This window comes from Rhagoletis pomonella, unplaced genomic scaffold (genome assembly GCF_013731165.1).
Source record: "Rhagoletis pomonella isolate Grant_MI unplaced genomic scaffold, Rhpom_1.0 Rhpom_scaffold_00006, whole genome shotgun sequence".
Taxonomy (NCBI): domain Eukaryota; kingdom Metazoa; phylum Arthropoda; class Insecta; order Diptera; family Tephritidae; genus Rhagoletis; species Rhagoletis pomonella.
The window spans coordinates 70,461,649-70,478,993 of NW_023458560.1; the positions used below are offsets into that span (position 1 = coordinate 70,461,649).

General features: G+C 40.0%; 1 protein-coding gene across 1 annotated transcript; it reads right to left on the reverse strand.

The window, feature by feature from the left end:
- Positions 1-671: 671 nt before the first annotated feature.
- On the reverse strand, positions 672-17,098 carry LOC118741234 (the record flags this gene model as incomplete). Its single annotated transcript, XM_036473145.1, is given in 8 exon segments — positions 672-2,185; positions 4,282-4,857; positions 5,188-5,445; positions 14,825-14,908; positions 15,193-15,879; positions 16,057-16,302; positions 16,404-16,495; positions 16,822-17,098. Coding segments are annotated over 8 exon segments (2,354 nt in total), but the record flags the coding sequence as incomplete, so codon positions are not given.
- Positions 17,099-17,345: the final 247 nt, after the last annotated feature.

Sequence of the window (17,345 nt, forward strand, 5' to 3'; positions counted from 1 at the left end):
CGCGCCATGGTGGGAAATAAAGTCAATTGACATTATTTCAGTTGATCTTATTACCTGTTACCAATAAACATATCCTTAGCTAAGCTTGCTGCCGCGCAAGGGGCAGTGCCATCATCCAGCTTAGGCCGAGGCCACATAACGAACGGCATTTCTGAGCGACTGAGCGGCTGAGTGACATTTCTGTAAGACGCGGTATGAACAAAAATCAGTCATGGTAACCTTATATCGAGGAAAGAGTGAAATAGCAAAACTGGCTCTCAATTTCTACAGGGGGACGATTGGTATTTATTCTAATCCCTTTGAAGCCATTAATATCCTTGGAGACTTATCCGTGATATCATAAATCAATGCATGACCTGCGGAGTAGTAGCGCGCTCATGACTGAGTGGTTGATGGCATTTATTGCATAGTACAGTTTTAGAAATTTGGTTTCAAAAGAAAATTAATTTAAAAAAAATTTATTTTCAGGATTAAGAAAAATTATTAGGCCTAAACTTTAATTTGCATTGCTTCTGGATTAAAATAAAAAATTAAAAAAAAAAATTTAAGCAGAACAATTTAGGATACATTTTAAGGGTTTCATTACAAGTATTGTAAAAACAAAAATTACGAAATTTCGGCAATTTTTTTATGAAGAAAAATAAATAAACTTTTCGGCAAATGAATTTACCAAAAATTCTGAATTTATAATTGAAAAATTTTTTTTGTGTATAAATTAATTTTTTTTCAAGTTTCCACATGTAATCGCTACAAAAGCTGCTCCCCGGCGAAAAATCGTCAATGCGGACGTTATGCTATGCTATGTTATGCTATTTATTTACAAAGGTTTGGTGACGAAGCAGGGGTCCAGCTTCAATCAGATGTTTAACTAATCGTTTAACCTATAACAAATTATATGTACGAGTGTGTAGATGTAAGTATGTAAATGTATATGTATAAGTACGTACTATATCTACGACGCTTATGCTACTAGCAGTCATACATACATACAAGCTGACAATTGTAAGGAAGCTTAATATCGCTGATTTTTTTAACACTTTTTTTTTTTTTAATACCAAGCACTAACTCAGCAGTTCTACAGAAATCTTAAAATCGTTAAATGTTAACCTACTATTTATTATATTTACTTACAAACAAAGAAAAGCTGTTCTCACTGGCTTACGGAGCTAATTATCTAGGCAATTAGTAATAATTTTAATATATGACCAATTTTTTAATATTTTTTTTTTTTTTAATTTTTGTATTTTTTTTTTTCTAAGCGCTTTTCAAAAACGATTAAACAAAATTTTATTTACGCTCTACATACTTATTTAATAAACGCTGAAATGTGCTTAAACAACTACAGCTACTATTAGGTATTTTTTTTTATTATTTTTTAGACTGTATTTTTTAGTGTTTACGTAACAAAAAGGAAAATTCGCTAAGCTTCTATTATCGCAAAATTAAAATATGTATAAATATATACCTACATACAAACTATGTAGTAAGAACGCCGCCACATGGTTTGGCCTTGACTATATACAAACACTACTTTCGTATGCGTTTCACTGGTAACAAGTTTCGTAAGTAGTTTTATTTGCTACTTTTCGCTATACGTAAATGCTTTTTTTTTAATTCCTTATTCTTCTATACCCTCACATACATATTAATGTTCTTGTAAGCATATAAATATGTATTTGTAAGCACTTTCGGCCCTGCCACGCCATCTTCCATTTCGTATACTGAGCGCCGTCGTAACGCGTCTATCAAAGCAAATGCTAATTGTTTTACTCAATTTTTCTTTATACAATATTCTTCTTTCATTATTTTCCGTACTACGCTTTCAATTTTCACCCTTCTTGTGATTGCACTTTGAGATCATAACTAAAAGATATTGTAAATCTTTGTCTGCTTTTACACTTTTCTTCATTTTGCTTCCTTAAAACTTTTAAACGTTTTCGATTTCTAACTCATCTACTACGCAAATAAGTACAAGCTTTGCCGTCGGCACATCATCGCATTTCCCATTTACATATTTAGCTCTCGCAATACTCACTTTGCTCTGTGGTCTTTTAATTGGCGCTGCCGAAAAGCACCGAATTCTTGTAGTATGCTGGTGGGCGATCGGTGAGTGGACTCTTCACGTCACGCTCGGCATTGGCGGCGCGCGTTTTGCGTTCCAATTCGATTTCTTGAGCCAAGGACTCTATAAGAAGAAATTAAGAAAATACGAAATTTTTTTCTATCAAAAAATAAATTATTTCCTTTCACTTTAAATGAGTAATATTTAGAGATTAAGAATAAAAAATGTTTATAAACGGGGGTACCCTAATCTGTCCAAGTAACAGCTTAGCCTCATAGTTTCATACATACAAAAGTTAAGACCTAATTAATTGTTGTAGTTATGGCAGAATCACTCGAAACCTCTATCTGGGGTCTTTCAAATACAACGCTTGGTATGTTAAGGTTTAATAGATTTTGAAAAGCGAAAGCGTATGTATGGTCTAAACAATGAAACATATCGAGTATTGGCTAGGGTAGACAGAATGTTCTTTAAAATTTCACTTAGTGGTCTCAAAGCTTTAATGTGAAGGCTATAGGAACGAGGAATTAATCTGGCGCATCTTTACTTGTCACAAAACCAGCTATATTGGTCTTTTAAATTGGAAAGTCGTTCCGCTATCTCTTTCTCATCCTTAAAGATTGCAAAGGAATCGTTAAGTGATGTCTGAACAAAGGGACATGCTAATAACCGCGTGAGAAAGCGTATGCTTGGAATAAAAAGCCGCGTAAAGCTCCGTTTTTTTTTCGTTTACCAATAAATAGTCAAAGTGAAAGCGGAACACCCCGGAGAACGGGACAGTATACCTTTATACCTGAAACCCAACACTTTGGCAGTCTTTCCTAAAAACTCCAGTTTAAATGCGCATTTTAGAAACCCATCTAAAGATTGCAATCTTTTAACCGAATTAACAGTAATTTCTTACAGGGAAATGAACTTTTTAGTCACAATCAATATCAATCTCGACTATCAGGCAGTCATATATGTATTCCATGTTCCACCCGTCTAATGTTTAATTATTAACTACGGCCTAGATCAGCTATGGACAACTCCTTGCAAGGCGAGCTATGCTCTTTTAAGCTTCCTATAAATAAAGTCGTGAAAAAGGAAGAAGGTCTCTCGACCAGCACTGATCTAGTTGGATCAGTTACAACCAAAACATATCGCTCCTACCTTGACAGCTTTGTCTATAACGTATAGAGCCACAAACAAGTGCTGATATCGCTAGCCGGTAGGAAACGTACAAGACGAATCGCCAGCTGGTTTTAAACTATTACACTACACCTGTGTGGTCGCCGAAATTTAGCACGACACAGTGGATAAAGCTTCAAAACTGTAACACCGACGTATTAAGTGCTACCACGGCATGCCCCCTGATATTATTTGAGCATCACTTACACAGCGAGGACCAAAATGCTCTGAGTTAACATAAGCGTGACATTATTCCGAGCAAGCAATTACTTTTGGAATGTTGCACTAGGAACTGCCTCTGTAGTCTATACTTTTGTGATAATTTTTTTTTTTTTTTTAAATAATTGTTATTAATATTGTAAATCTATCGGGAACTACCCGCCTGGGTCCGGGTCCCACATTATTACCTATTGGACCCGAGCGGTAGGTAGTGCTAGGTTTTTCCCCGTAGACAAAGGGGTAGACAAAGACATCGAGCTCCTCGTGAGATCCACGATAATTTGCTACGACTCTTGCTGGATATGTAGCAGGTTGTCCTCCTATCCAGACCTAACCCCGATAACCCCGATTCCCGCAAGATATTAACCGCCTCTTCACTCGAATAATTTTTTCTAACACCTCTTTTTCTACGGTCCAATCCCTTTTGAAATTTCCATGTTCCGGGACCAGGTTAGATGAGCATGACAAAAACACTTAGTAGATTCACTGATTTGAGTTTATATGTGTCCTTCAATTTCCAACAAGATTCGAAGAATTAAGTTATCCGAGTTAAGTTCGATATTCTCTGAAGAATTAAGTTAAAACGAAATCAGTTTATTGATATCTAAAAACCTCTTCACGAACTCGACCACTTCAGCGAAAACGGTTTTCTTTAAAAAAAATTTAAATCCTTATCAATACACAAAATAATTTCTATATATACGGCGACAATACTTCGGGGTATGCAAAGAAGGGTTCAGTTCGTAAATAAAAAATCTAGCTCAAAGAGCGTAACCTGGTCACACTGGTGACTACAGTAGTTTTGTATCAATAAAACTTTAAATACTCACCAGAATAGTTCTGCCAGAACGCGCCAGTGGCCATCAAATCGATGCCCGGATAATTCCATGGTGCCTTTCCACCACTAGCCGCAGCCGCTGCAGCTGCTGCTGCTGCCGCTGCCGCCAAATTACCTTCCGCTTGTGAAGTGGGTGGCAAGCTCAACGAACGCTCCATGGCAGACGCATCGCCGCCGGCGCCCCCACCACCGCTGCTATCACGTTCTGAGCGTTCGCAATGCGCACGCGATTCACATTCGGAGTGTTCACGATCGCAACGTTCCAAACGATCGGCGCTGTGACGACCAGCGGGACTATCACGATCCGACTGCGGTTCACGTTTGAAAGTAGGACTCTCGGAACGTTGTCGCAAGTGATGGGTATGATGTTGTTGTTGTTGTTGTTGTTGTGGCTGATGATGATGTGCCAATGATTGAGTTTGTGACTGGTGCTGTTGTTGTTGTTGTTGTTGTTGCTGCAATTGTTGTGCTTGATGCTGTTGGGAATTTTGTGATTGTTGTGTTAGCGAGCAGCCATCATTTGAATTCAACGATTTCTCAGATTTTTCGCTCGATTTGCAATCGTTATCTATGGGGCGAGATTGAGAGCACAGGGAGAGGCTGTTTGTTAAAGGAGGGGTGGTTAATCGTAGTTTCAAGTGGAAATTAAGAGAGTTTTTTAAACAAATTTTTTTAAGGTTTTTGGGTCGTTTTCTCAAAATTTAGCTACCCTTTCAACACATTCTCAAAAAAATTATTTAAAGGCCGCATAAATTTGAAAAAATTTTTGAGTAAACGGCCCTTAGTCTTAAACTTATTTATATATCATTAAAGTAAATAAGTTTCTGATTTATCGAAATTATGCGCCAGTGCAAAATTAGTTATGTAGATACATTTGATAGGAATATTTTCTACCAACCTTGTTCGTTTTTCCGCGTCGCCGCTTCGCCGCTGCTATTTTTGCATTCACCGCCGACACTGCTGCGGCCCTCCTCGTTGCCATTCGGCCCAGCAGCGCTACAGCCGCCACCCCCGCCGCCGCTGCTGCTGCTGCCATTGCCGCCACTATTGCCACCCGCACTCGATGGGTGTGTCGATTTTCGTTTGCCGCCGTCCAGCTGCTGTTGGTAGCGTATGCGCATTTTACGCTCGCGACGGTAGCGCTTCTGGTACAAAACTGCAATGAAAAACCAAAGCACAGAAAAACAATGAAAAATCTTGTTTGCCAAAACACAAAAAATTATTTAAGTAGAAAGAAAAAAAACAGGAATTTGTAATTCAATATGCAACTGCAGCGCGCCTGCAACCAACCAACCAACCAGCCAACGAACCAGCGATTCATCCATTCAATCAACTGACCGACCGAGCGGCCGATCATCGTCCGTCCATTCAATCAGCATCCCCTTTTATGTAATGCGTGTGCGGGCGGCATATGACGGGTGACTGTTGAACACAACAACTGTTGCTGTTGTTGTTGTTGTTGTTATACTATTTATTCAGATTATTTGTTATTGCTGCTGATTTGCCATTGATTGCTGCCGACCGATAGTACGTTCGTCTGTCTGTCCGTTCATTTGATCATTCATTCGATCGACTGATCGCTCGTTCGCTCGTTCGCATGCTCGCCGGCTCTTTGACGTTCGCCGTTTTGCGCGACGCAATCAACTGCGAATCCGTTTTGCGTGTGGGCCTCACTTATGTAATTCAATTACGTTCAATCGAATGTTGTCGTCAATTCGTTCTAATGCAATTTACAGACGAATCATGTCAGTCATTGGAAGTCATAGGGGATTAGTGTGATCGGCGATTGAGAGGGCGATGTGTGGACGTTGGGTCATCAGAAGGTTTTACACAGGTCGGTGGGAATGTTTTTAGCGTTTGCATATGAATTTATATGTTATCTTAGAAGAATATTTAAAACATCTTAAAAATTTACTCAAAGTCTCTCCAGTTTCCGGAGCCGGCTTAAAAACCTTTGGCGTCTTTAAAAAATTCTGAGGCCAGCATACATCTTTGGTAAAAAGTTAGCCATAAATTTTTGACCATTAAAAACTAGACATAATTTCTTGCCAATTGAAAACTAGACATATACTTTTGATTGTTAAGGAATGGTCATGAATTTTTGGCCCCTAAAAAATGGACACAAATTTTTAAACTTTGTGTTTGTTAAAAAGACACGAATTTTTCTTTGTTAAAGAACCGAAGCTAAATTTTTCGCCTGTAAAAAATTGGACATAGATTTTGGTAACTCAAACAGTGGTTCTAAGTTTTTAGTCGCCCAAAAACAGAACATACAATTTTGGTCAGTAAAAAGTGGTTAAGAATTTAGTCCTTACAAAATTGGGCATATATTTTTGTTTTCCATAAAACTTGACAAAGATTTTTGGTCATTGAAAACTTGGCTTAATTTTTTGTTTGTTAAAAACGGTGGACTTGTCATGAATTTTTTTAACATTAACACAAATTTTTAAACGTTGTGCTTGTTAAAAAGCGAGCCCTAAAATTTTGGCCATTCCTAAACTGGCCATCAATTTTTTCCATAAAAAACGGGACATGAATTTTTCTTTATTAAATAACCGAAAATGAATTTTTCGTTTGAATTTTTGGTCGTTCAAAAACAGAAAATAATACTTTGGTTAGTAAAAAGTGGAAAGTGGATAAAAATTTTGGGTCCATAAAAAAATTGGGCATACATTTTTGTTTGCTATAAAACTTGACATCGATACTGGACATAATTTTTTGTTTGTTAAAAATCGTGGGCTTGAATTTTTGTTCAGTCAAAAACTGGACAGAAATTTTTGCTCATTAAAAAGTGAACATGAATTTTTAATTTACACGTAATGTAAGAGCATTTTTGCTTGTTAAAACAAATTGCCCCTTAAGAACTGGTAGTGAATTTTTAGTTGTGTCTTTCTCTTTAATTCTACTTCAATAATATTGTCAACTTTGCAAAGCCACGGATCATCTCCCACGACAGATTAAAAACGTATGTAGGCAGTATGCACATCAACAAAATGAAAACAAAAAAAAAAAAAACACCAAGCAAAACCCTTCGATGTCTCCATTTCCGTTTCACCAAGCAGACAACAAATTAATTCGCATTGACACACCTAACTAAATGCGAATGCGAAGTTGGTCGAAGACAGCAGGCGAGTGATGACAACCCACTCAGAAATAATATAAATTATCGTATCTACATAAAAATGAATGAGGAACTTTGTGTATCTACTTAAGTGCAGTTTGCAAGAGTCAAGGGCAGGAGTAGCTTTCATAGCAGAAAAAAATTAAATTCTTTAGATACTAACTAAAAAAAATATATATAAAAAATATGGCAAATTATGATAATTGAGGTAGTTAGGAAAAATCTAGTAAGAAAATACTTATTAAGCAAGCTAAAAATATTGCTGAAGAAAAGCTAAAAATAGAAACTAAAACAAGTCAACTTTAGTTGCAGCTAATACTTTTTATACCCAATGAACGAATTTATGACAAAATTGTTTAAGGATTGATTGTCGAAATTCCTTCCAACAAACATTTCTGTCATTGTCGCACAGTGATTTTACAAGGGTTATTTTCCATTTAGGAGAGAGGCAATTCATCAATTTATTATTAAAAGTTATTGATACATTCTTAAAAAGAAAAATGAACCTTTTTTCCAAATGCTGAAGGTATTTATGAAATGAGATATCAGTGTCAGTGTCTACGACAGCAATCACTAATGCCCACACCTCTGGAGTTTGAATCAAGGCAACCTCAATATGTCTTTAGATCAGCCTTCGAAGAGTATGACCCAATGAAGGTCAACAAATCTCCATTTCAGATTGAGTTTCCATAATGGGACAATGATTTCAGTGAGCTAAGCCAAAACTCAAGGAAACTCTTCCATAGGAGAAGGCTAGACTGAACTGCTAATGAAGTGGTCCGGACTGCTTTGATTTCAGGATATCTAAAAGGGCGGCTAAGTAGCGCGAGTACTCGAGAAAAATTGCTTCCCTACAGCGGACCCCAAACTGAACCATCGGAAAGGCTTGTGCACTCTTAAAAAGTCGGATGAGGACTGACTCTCTGGATAAAGCAGCCAGACTTTTATTGGAAGCCAACTTCCTGGACTGAACTCTCTTGCGTTCTGAAACAATCACACCACGCGCTTTGTGTGCCAATGGGAGGTCATGAACGTTAGTTTCGAAGTTTCATCAGTAATCCAGTGGGCCATCTCAACATTTATTACATACCTGGTCCAGATGACATGTCAGATGATGCATGGCTGGACCACTAATTAAAATACTGCACACAAGTCCACTACTTACTTACTTGCCCACGTACGACTGTCATGGAAGAAGATAGAGGTTGTATTCATACCCTAAACGGGTTAATCAAAACTTTAGAAAAACTACTTGATTTTCACATCAGGGATACCTACTACTGAGGTAATTGAAAACGCATTGTAGTGAGAGCAGATGGCCCTTTGCGTATTCCTAATGCAAAGGGATGCAGATTGAGTTATCGCAAGATGCGATATATCTAGGCACAAGCCTGGGCTAAAGGCTAAGTTAGAACTCTCATAAAATAGTTGTTACCACCAAAAATAAAACTTAGGGATACAGTGACAAAACCGAAAATCACGTCTGAAGCACTGACTTGTTGGCCAAAATCGAAGAAAACTTGTGCCATCCTGGAAAAGGTATACCGATCGGTCTGTGAAGCCACTACACGCGCGTTGCTCAACGAAAGCACTGCGAATCTTCACAGGTATATCACCTCTACCTGTACTAATTGAAAAACAGGCTTGCCGAAGCGCTTTGCGACTCAGCAACTTAGCGAGCATTAGGAGTGCAGCCCTTCATGAGCACTTGGTAATTTTAAGACCATTCCTTGACGTTCCCGTCATCAAGTTTCTAAATGCTACCGAAATTATTAACAAGGACTCTCATTCATTACGATGGACCCAACATCGAGGATGGCATTGTATCTGGCTCCAAAGTAATATTTCAGGCTGAGATCTTTACAACTGAAATATGCGCCTGCGTGTTTTATGAAAATGTTTAAAACTACATCAAGGCCTTTGGATAACTGCGAAACTGTATTGAACTAACTAAGGACACACAGCCGGGACACCCTTTAGTGGGTTCCCGGACATTAGGGTTTTGATGTCTTTGAATGTCTTTCCGTGGTAAGTATAAGGATTCTCAGTTTGCAATCAAAGATTCTGAATCTTAGTTAGGAGGTTCTGATTACTCTGATAGACTATCTGACAGGACATTGCAAACTGAGATAGCATCTTAGTAAGATTATCTTGGTAAGATGGGGCTTTCTGCAGAGGCGGTTGTATGGGCTGGCGAGCTAAGCCCTGAGAACATTTCATGCGATTGCCTACGTGTTATACTACTGTCTACTGTTGTGAAGTGTCCGAACATAAAACCATTTCGTTAGAGCAGTGGGTACACAAATTTCAACTGAAAATATGCATATGTATGAAATTTTTATTACTCAAACCCTCTCTTCCTGCCTTCAGCGAGCTTGCTAAAGCGCTTCCACAATTTCTAACTTTCGTTTTTCTTTTTCTTCTCTTTTCGTTTGTTACATCTTGTACATTGCAATTGCCATTGTAACTCTCGCTAAGAATGAGCAAATTTGCGATTAAAAGAATGAATGGGCGCGTTGCATGCAATGGCTAGGAAATTAAATTTAAAAAAATCAGCTTGTTTCTTGTTGAAGTTGCATTGTTGAAGTTGTTATTATTAGTTGCAATTAGATGTTCGCTTACATGCAATTTGTATGTTTACTTGTCAGCAGCGAATTGTTTGGACCCAATTTGAACTCGCTGCTCCTCGCTGCCAACAGAATGGAGCCAGCATACGAGCGCGATAACCACAACATATGTTGCAAATGCACAAACATTCCCGGCTTGTATACGAGATTTCGTTGCCGGCTTTTTTTTTTTGCATTTGTGGCTGATTTAATGATAAGAATGACGCTAAAGAGGGCTCGAGATAGGCCAGCCGATAGAGTTAGGGGCGAGCTGCTTAAAATACATACATACATACATACATACATTCATAAATACAATTGAAAGCGCGAATTGTTGAAAAGCAAAAGTATTTGTGACAGTGTGCCCATAAAAATTTAGAATAATTCCAAACAATCTTAAAAATACACTTTCCTCTCTCCCACAAAGGCCTCCTCCATCCTCCATCGCTAAAATGAAATCCTATGCGCGCGAATCGTAAAAATCCATTCAACTGTAATTGACTAATGAAATGATATTAAATTCATTCGAATTGTGATTTCTTTTGAAAAGCAATAAAAAGAAATCACAAAATTGAAAACAAAGAGCAGCGATTTTAGTACTACTGCTTTTTTCGCGGCGTTCTGCATCTCTGGCATTCACTCGGGATTTGTTACTTTTTCTGTTTGTGCAGCTGACTTGCCGTGACGCCATGTCCACTGTTTTTCAATGTTTTTTAATGTTACTTTTTTGTTGTTGTTATTTTATTGTGCTCCTTTTGTTTGTTCATCTACTACTTAATCATATCAGGTGTCATCGATATTTAAGTCAATTTACATTAGTATTCGCTTGATTGGCGCTGATTTGTCTCCTTGCAGTGACCATGGAAGGAATTCAATATTAATCAATTGATGCGTCAACAATATTTACATATATACATACATACTCGTATGTTCTTATAAATTAATGCAACTACTTATGGATATTTGTCATGCGTTATGTTGTTGGCTGCCGACATACTTACATAGTATGTGGAATTGAATTGACATATGTACGTAGCTAGTAATTTTATATCAGTTAATTGTTGGCAACTGAATGCTACAAAATGCATTAACTAATTGTGACAATCACTTACAGAGACATAACTAAGAAACTAAAGGAAATAAAAAATCATAAAGGAGACATATGGAGGTAGACATTGATTGTACAGCCGAGGATCAATCGATAAGTGGCCTTGTCTAAGGCAGATCAGCCCAACCCCAGTGCCTGCACATGCTGTGTGAAATTGGCAAACGAGCATAAACAAATGTTCCATAAAATATCATTGCACTCCGATGGGTGGATATGTAGAATATATTTAATTTGAAACGGACAGCAGGTAAGGTTACAGTGATTGTCACAGATAAGGGACGCTCTGGGAAAAGGAGAACAGATCGTTTTTGTAATACCACGAAAATCTGAACGGAGAGCATTACTTACTCATTACTTAGGTTAATGCACGAGAGCTCCTCAGTGTTAGCCAGGAAGTGTGAATCAAAATGTTTCCACTTTAACCTCGCAACGACTGGGCAGTCTAATAGAATGTGCTGGGGTGATTCCACCTCGCTATTACCTTGGCAGTTGCTTAGAAAAGAATCAATCACCCGAGAGTAATCCAAAGAAGGACAGAGGTGTCCGCAGCTACTTCCTATCCGGCGGCAACGTTACAGGGGTTCTGCGGAGCCCAAATAAGCGCTACTAGAAAATACTCCGACGCAGGCAGAGGGCGGTCAGACATTACTTGACGCTTCGAGTGCACCACCATACATAGCGTCCAGGGCATTGAGAGCCGCCTGGAAATCAGAGCATATGCTTACCACCCTAATTGAAGTCACACTCTTCCTTAATGACAGCTATTTATTTCCGCCTGCAGCAGTCCAACAGCCTGTACCTAGTGCTGATGTGGAGCTCCCGGAAGATGACAACTTCATCAGTCCTACCTCCAAGTTTTTATTCATCCGTTAAACAGTTCCTCCAGTCTACACGCCCTCCTCCGTCATCCCTTGAGCGAATGCAGGTACAGAAGAAGCTACTGGTAGCCATTTCGTAGGCGCAGTAATCTGAAACTCAATACTGTCCAGTTTTTGAGGCAACCAACGACACGCTGTCCCTGAGTCTAGTCAGGGCCCCATCTCTGCCGGGAGTTTTCAGGAAAGCGCAGACAGTACTCAATACGATTGACACTTAGTGTGATGAAAAATTGGCTCACCGCTAACCCAACCAAAGCTAGTGTTGTGCTCTTCACTAGAAAGAGAAGGTTGGATGGTATCATTCCCCTTAAACTTAAAGGAGTCACAATTCAAACTTCTCCCGAAATGAGGTATCTAGGAGTAATTCTGGATAAAAAAATTATCGTGGACCTCCGAAGCATTGGCAGCATATTGGCAATGTAAATAGGTCTTTGGCAAAACATGGGGTCAGCCACCAAAGGGAACCCTCTGGATTTATACCTCTATGATCAGACCCATAATCAATCTCAATCAATAGCGTGAGAAGTCTGCTTGCTAAACTTCAAAGTACTATTGCCGCGTGCTCTACGGGAGCTTTCTCTACAACATCTGGCGCTGCTCTTGATGCACTTCTTCACTTAGCATCACTTTGTGTCTTCATACGTGAGGAAGCCTTAAAGGCCATCTGCAGTTTAAAAAGAAACAGATGTAGGTATAACACTGAGCGACTTATGTCGTTTCAGTGCTATATATAGGATAGTACTCCACCATTACCATTGTTAAAGAGATTATGCAATATTGAGTTCCCTAAGGCAGAATGCTAGTTAATACCAGAGCCGGGACTCACACATTATTGAGTCTCCTCTGATGGCTCCAAAACTGACACTGGGTCAGGATCTGACGTCTTTATCGAAGCTAATGGGGATAAGCTTCGCTTTTCTCTTGAGGAGTATGCTTCGGTCTTCCAGGCTGAGCTATTCGTAATCCTGGAGGAGAAGGCCGTCTCCACAGTGACAACCAATCTGCACTTAAGGCATTGGCCTACCCTCTGGGTGCCAGGTTACTCGGGAGTACCTGTTAATGAGACAGCTGACAATTTAGCCAGAGTTGGCTCAGACAAGCATTCCTCGGTCCGCAACCAGTTATAGTACACCCCACTTCGGGCATCGAAGCCACCATCCGAACAATGACTGGGAAGGTATTGAGGGGGATGCATGTGGGCAAAACTTATGTTGATTTAAATCTCAGAAGGTCTATCTAGTTTTTTGCTCTCACTGAGCAGACGGGACTGCAGATAACTTTTTGGACTGCTGCCTGGTCACTTCACGTGGCGTAAGCACCTGACTGTGATAGGCGTACATGACAACTACATTTGCCCATTGTGCTTCTTCCCCGCCTTTGCAAGAATTAGATACGAGACATTTAGCCGCGATTTGTTGAGAGGCGAACACCTGCGCTCTTTGACACCCACCAATGTACTCAGGTTTATTCGTAAATCATGGAGATTTAAAACAGATTAAAAGGAGCATGAAAACATTTCAATGGACGGCATGGAGTCAGCGCTCTTAGAAAAAAAAAATTTTTCTTTTTTTTTTTGAAACGGACTTGACCCCAAGCCCTGCAGAATGGTAGCACGCACTGCTAACGAGTACACCACAGCGGCTGCCTTACTCCGTATATCCAACTGAAAACTGAGCTCCAATGTCAACTTCCAACTCTGTGTACACTATTGCCGGGATTGTTATCAAAAACTGTAAATATTCGGCCCTATTATGGTTGTCGAATGTAATTTTTTCGCCAGAAAATAGCTTTCATCAGTCCAACTTTGGTTTCGCTGGCCACTGTAGCTTTGCGAGGAGCACCTTTCCGCAAAAACACTGTGGTCATCGTAGCTGTCTTTGGACTTGGGAGAGTTTGAAGAAAACATAACATCGACGTCGACGTCGACAACCATAATATGGCCGATTGACTCGGAGAACCCCGCCGTGTTATTGTAATTATTTGTGTTCCGGAAGTGCTTTTCTCATTGTCTTAGCTAAACTCCAGCCCACAATCTACATCTGACTTCATTTAACCTCAAATTAGCATAAAATGTAAATTAACAGCCGCACAAAATGTTGTCAGCGTAACCGATCTGACATTACTTAACAGCGCAGAGCTATATATAAACATATGTATGTACATATCTACTTTAGATGTATGTATAAACATTAGGGTGCCTAACTAAAAAAAAAGTCGCGGTTTTTCTGCCGGAATTAAATAATTTATTCCATCAAAAAATATATTAAGATTTACGTGAGCTGCATCAATTTTAAAAGATTTCCAAACATTAATGCCCGGATGCACCTAAAAGTTTTGGAAAATTAGTCATTTTAAATTTTAACAGTCTGATAAGCTTTAAAATTAATGGGTGAAATTGGGCATACGTTCTTTATAAATGAAATAAATTTTTAAAAAATATATTTTTTTTTTCAAAAAAAAAATCAATAAAGAGTTTAAGCTTAAAAGGCCTGCATAAACATTTTTCAAAATTTTATCAACGCAATCAAAATAATGAGATTTTTGGAGACATTTTCAAATCGGTCCAGCTCACCTAATTCTTATTATAGTGACGGAAGTCGTAAAATATAATAAATTTTATTATTCTGATGGAAACCAGTGCCGATTTTTTTTTTGATGGGGGGGTGATGCACCCTAATACACAACTAGTTACTTGCTATTTTGTATCTTTAAAGTATCTCTAAACGCTTTAGCTGCAAGCGACTGCAGTTGCAATGGAAACAATTTCTTTTTTGATTTTACAGTGCCTTTGTTTTAATATAATTTTTGTTGTTGTAACTCACCTCTAAGTTTCCGTTCATCGGCTAATTGTCGATCTAATGAATCTTTGACTTCGCGTTCGCGCAAAACGTCCATTTTAAGCTCGGCTACAGATAACAAGTGGAAAAAGAAAGAAGAAAAAAGACGGAGAAAGTTGATTAAAGATTTATTGACAAAGCGCAAAGATCAAAGCGGCAGCGCAAAAGCTAAATTAAGGCTGCCAAAAAAAAAAACATAAAATATATAAAAAGGTTTAAAAGCGCCTTGCCTCAACAGGCTAATAGCGACCGTCTGCTGCCAACAGCAACAATGGACGACAAAGCAAAACTTGTCTTGATGTCTTTTGTGCCCTTTCTTCTATTTTTCCAAAAGCCATTCAAATGTTTCTCACCTTTTTCGTAGCTGATTTGTCGCTCCTGTTGACGCGCATTGTCCGCAGCCACCTTCAGCAGGCTTTGTATGTTGCGCAGCAGCGTCTCGGTAGATGAGGTTGCACCGTGCGGATCCATAGCGAGTGGGCCAAGCGCGAGGCCACCGGCCAACGCAGCAGCTGCAGTGGCGTCATTGGCCGCCAACAAAGCTTCCGTGCCCGCAAGCGCGCCACCCGAGCCAGGCCCATTCGCGAGGCCAGAATTCGCACCTGGCCCACCGCCAGCAGCACCGCCGGCAACAGCAGCCGCCGCAGCCAATTGTGAATAGTTCAGAGCACGCTGGTGATGATGTTGCAGCGCTGCCACGGCAGCGGCATTGTGTGTGGAGACGGGAGATTGTTGTAGTGCCGCGTGTGAGTTGACAACGTCGCGTTCGTTGAGACCAACAGCGGCGGCGGCAGCGGCTGCAGCAGCCACGCCAAGGCCACCAACACCGACACCGACACCTACACCGCCACCGCCGGGTCCGCCTGGCACGCCACGTTCACCGACACCTACAGCATTGCTGGCGCCATGGTGCAGCTGGTGGTGGTGGTGGTGGTGTGGGTGCGGGTGGGGGTGATGTGGTAGGTGATGGTGCAGTGGATGACGTTGTGACGACGCCGCCGTCGACGATGTTATATTATCACGCTCAGTATCACTCAAGTCTGCGCAAACAAGGGCGAGCAAATAAAGAAGAAAAGGAAAAAGGAGAAAAAGAAGAAGAAGAAAATGGAATGCGTTAAAAAAACATTAGTCAGTGTGGCAAACAGCTTTTGTGTGCTGTGGCGTCCCGCCCTATCGCGCTTCTACAGTTTTATTGATGTAAAACAAAGTGCACTCACCTTCGTCATCTTTGTTGCAACGTTCATCGACTTCTGACGCATTATCATCACTCAGATTTTCGTCATCGTCGTCCTCCACGCCAATCACACCCTGACTGCCGCCACCGACACTACCCTCGCGCACCGAATGTACCGGCGAATGCATTTCGCTGCGTTCACTGCGATCATCACAATTGCTGCCTTGGTCCGTATTGCCGCCGGACTTGGAGAGATTCAGCACGGGGCTGTGACGGTTCGGGGAACCAGCTATAAGAATAGTAAAATAAAGTATAAAAGGCATTAAAGTTTAGGAATAATAGCTTTTAAAAGTAGCGGTAATAGTTGCTGTGCAGGACGCAGGAACTTACAATTTCGAGAGCTTAAATCGCGGATCTTTGGCTCGTTGACACCGCCGCCGCTGTTCATTTGTTGGCGCTCATCGGTGCGTTCCTCACGAAGGCTGAAAGATGAAGGTGAACAGAGAAGGCAGAAAATAAGATCAAAGAAGTCAAACTTTTAGGCCAAGCGCACACAGAGCTGAATGGTGAACTTATCAGCGAGCTGAGAGAGCAAATATAGCACATTCAGGTCCGAACTTCGCTTAAAACACGCTTGGTGTGCGAATGCACGCTCTATCTGTGCCTCTCACCTCGTTGATCAATTCGTCTCTCAACTCACCGTTAAGCTCTTTGTGTGCACTAGCCCTTATGTTATGTTACTTATTAACCTATTCTGTGGATGCTTTAAGGTTCAAGCAAAGAAAAATAATATGACAAATATTCTTACCGTTCCAAATGTTTCACAATATCCTCATAGGCGGCGCGACAATTCTCCCAAATGCCGGAGCGCGCCAAGGCATCCATATTCGCCGCGGACATACCACCTTGAGCGGCAGCTTTCAACATTTGACTATCAGGTCGTGCGTGTAGGCCATGCGGCGGCATACCGGGTGACATTAACGCCGTGCCGGGATGATGATTCATTTGCATGAAAGCCATGTGATTGATGGGCGGGGGATTGTAGCCGTTGGCGAGGAGTGGCGATTTATCGAGACGATTAAGGTCTGAAATTAAGAAAGCAAATATATCTTTGTAATACAGAAATTAAACATTTAAGCTAATACTTAACAATGGTGTATCTACATAAAAAAAATTGCTGAATTACGAGCATAAAAAAATTTACTAACAAAAAAGAAGTTTATTTTAAATTGCTTTTTTCCTTTAACTCATAAAAACTTTAAGATAAGAGTTGAAAACAGCTTATTTTTTTTTCAAATAACGAACGGTGAAAGGACTCCTTTTCGATTAGAG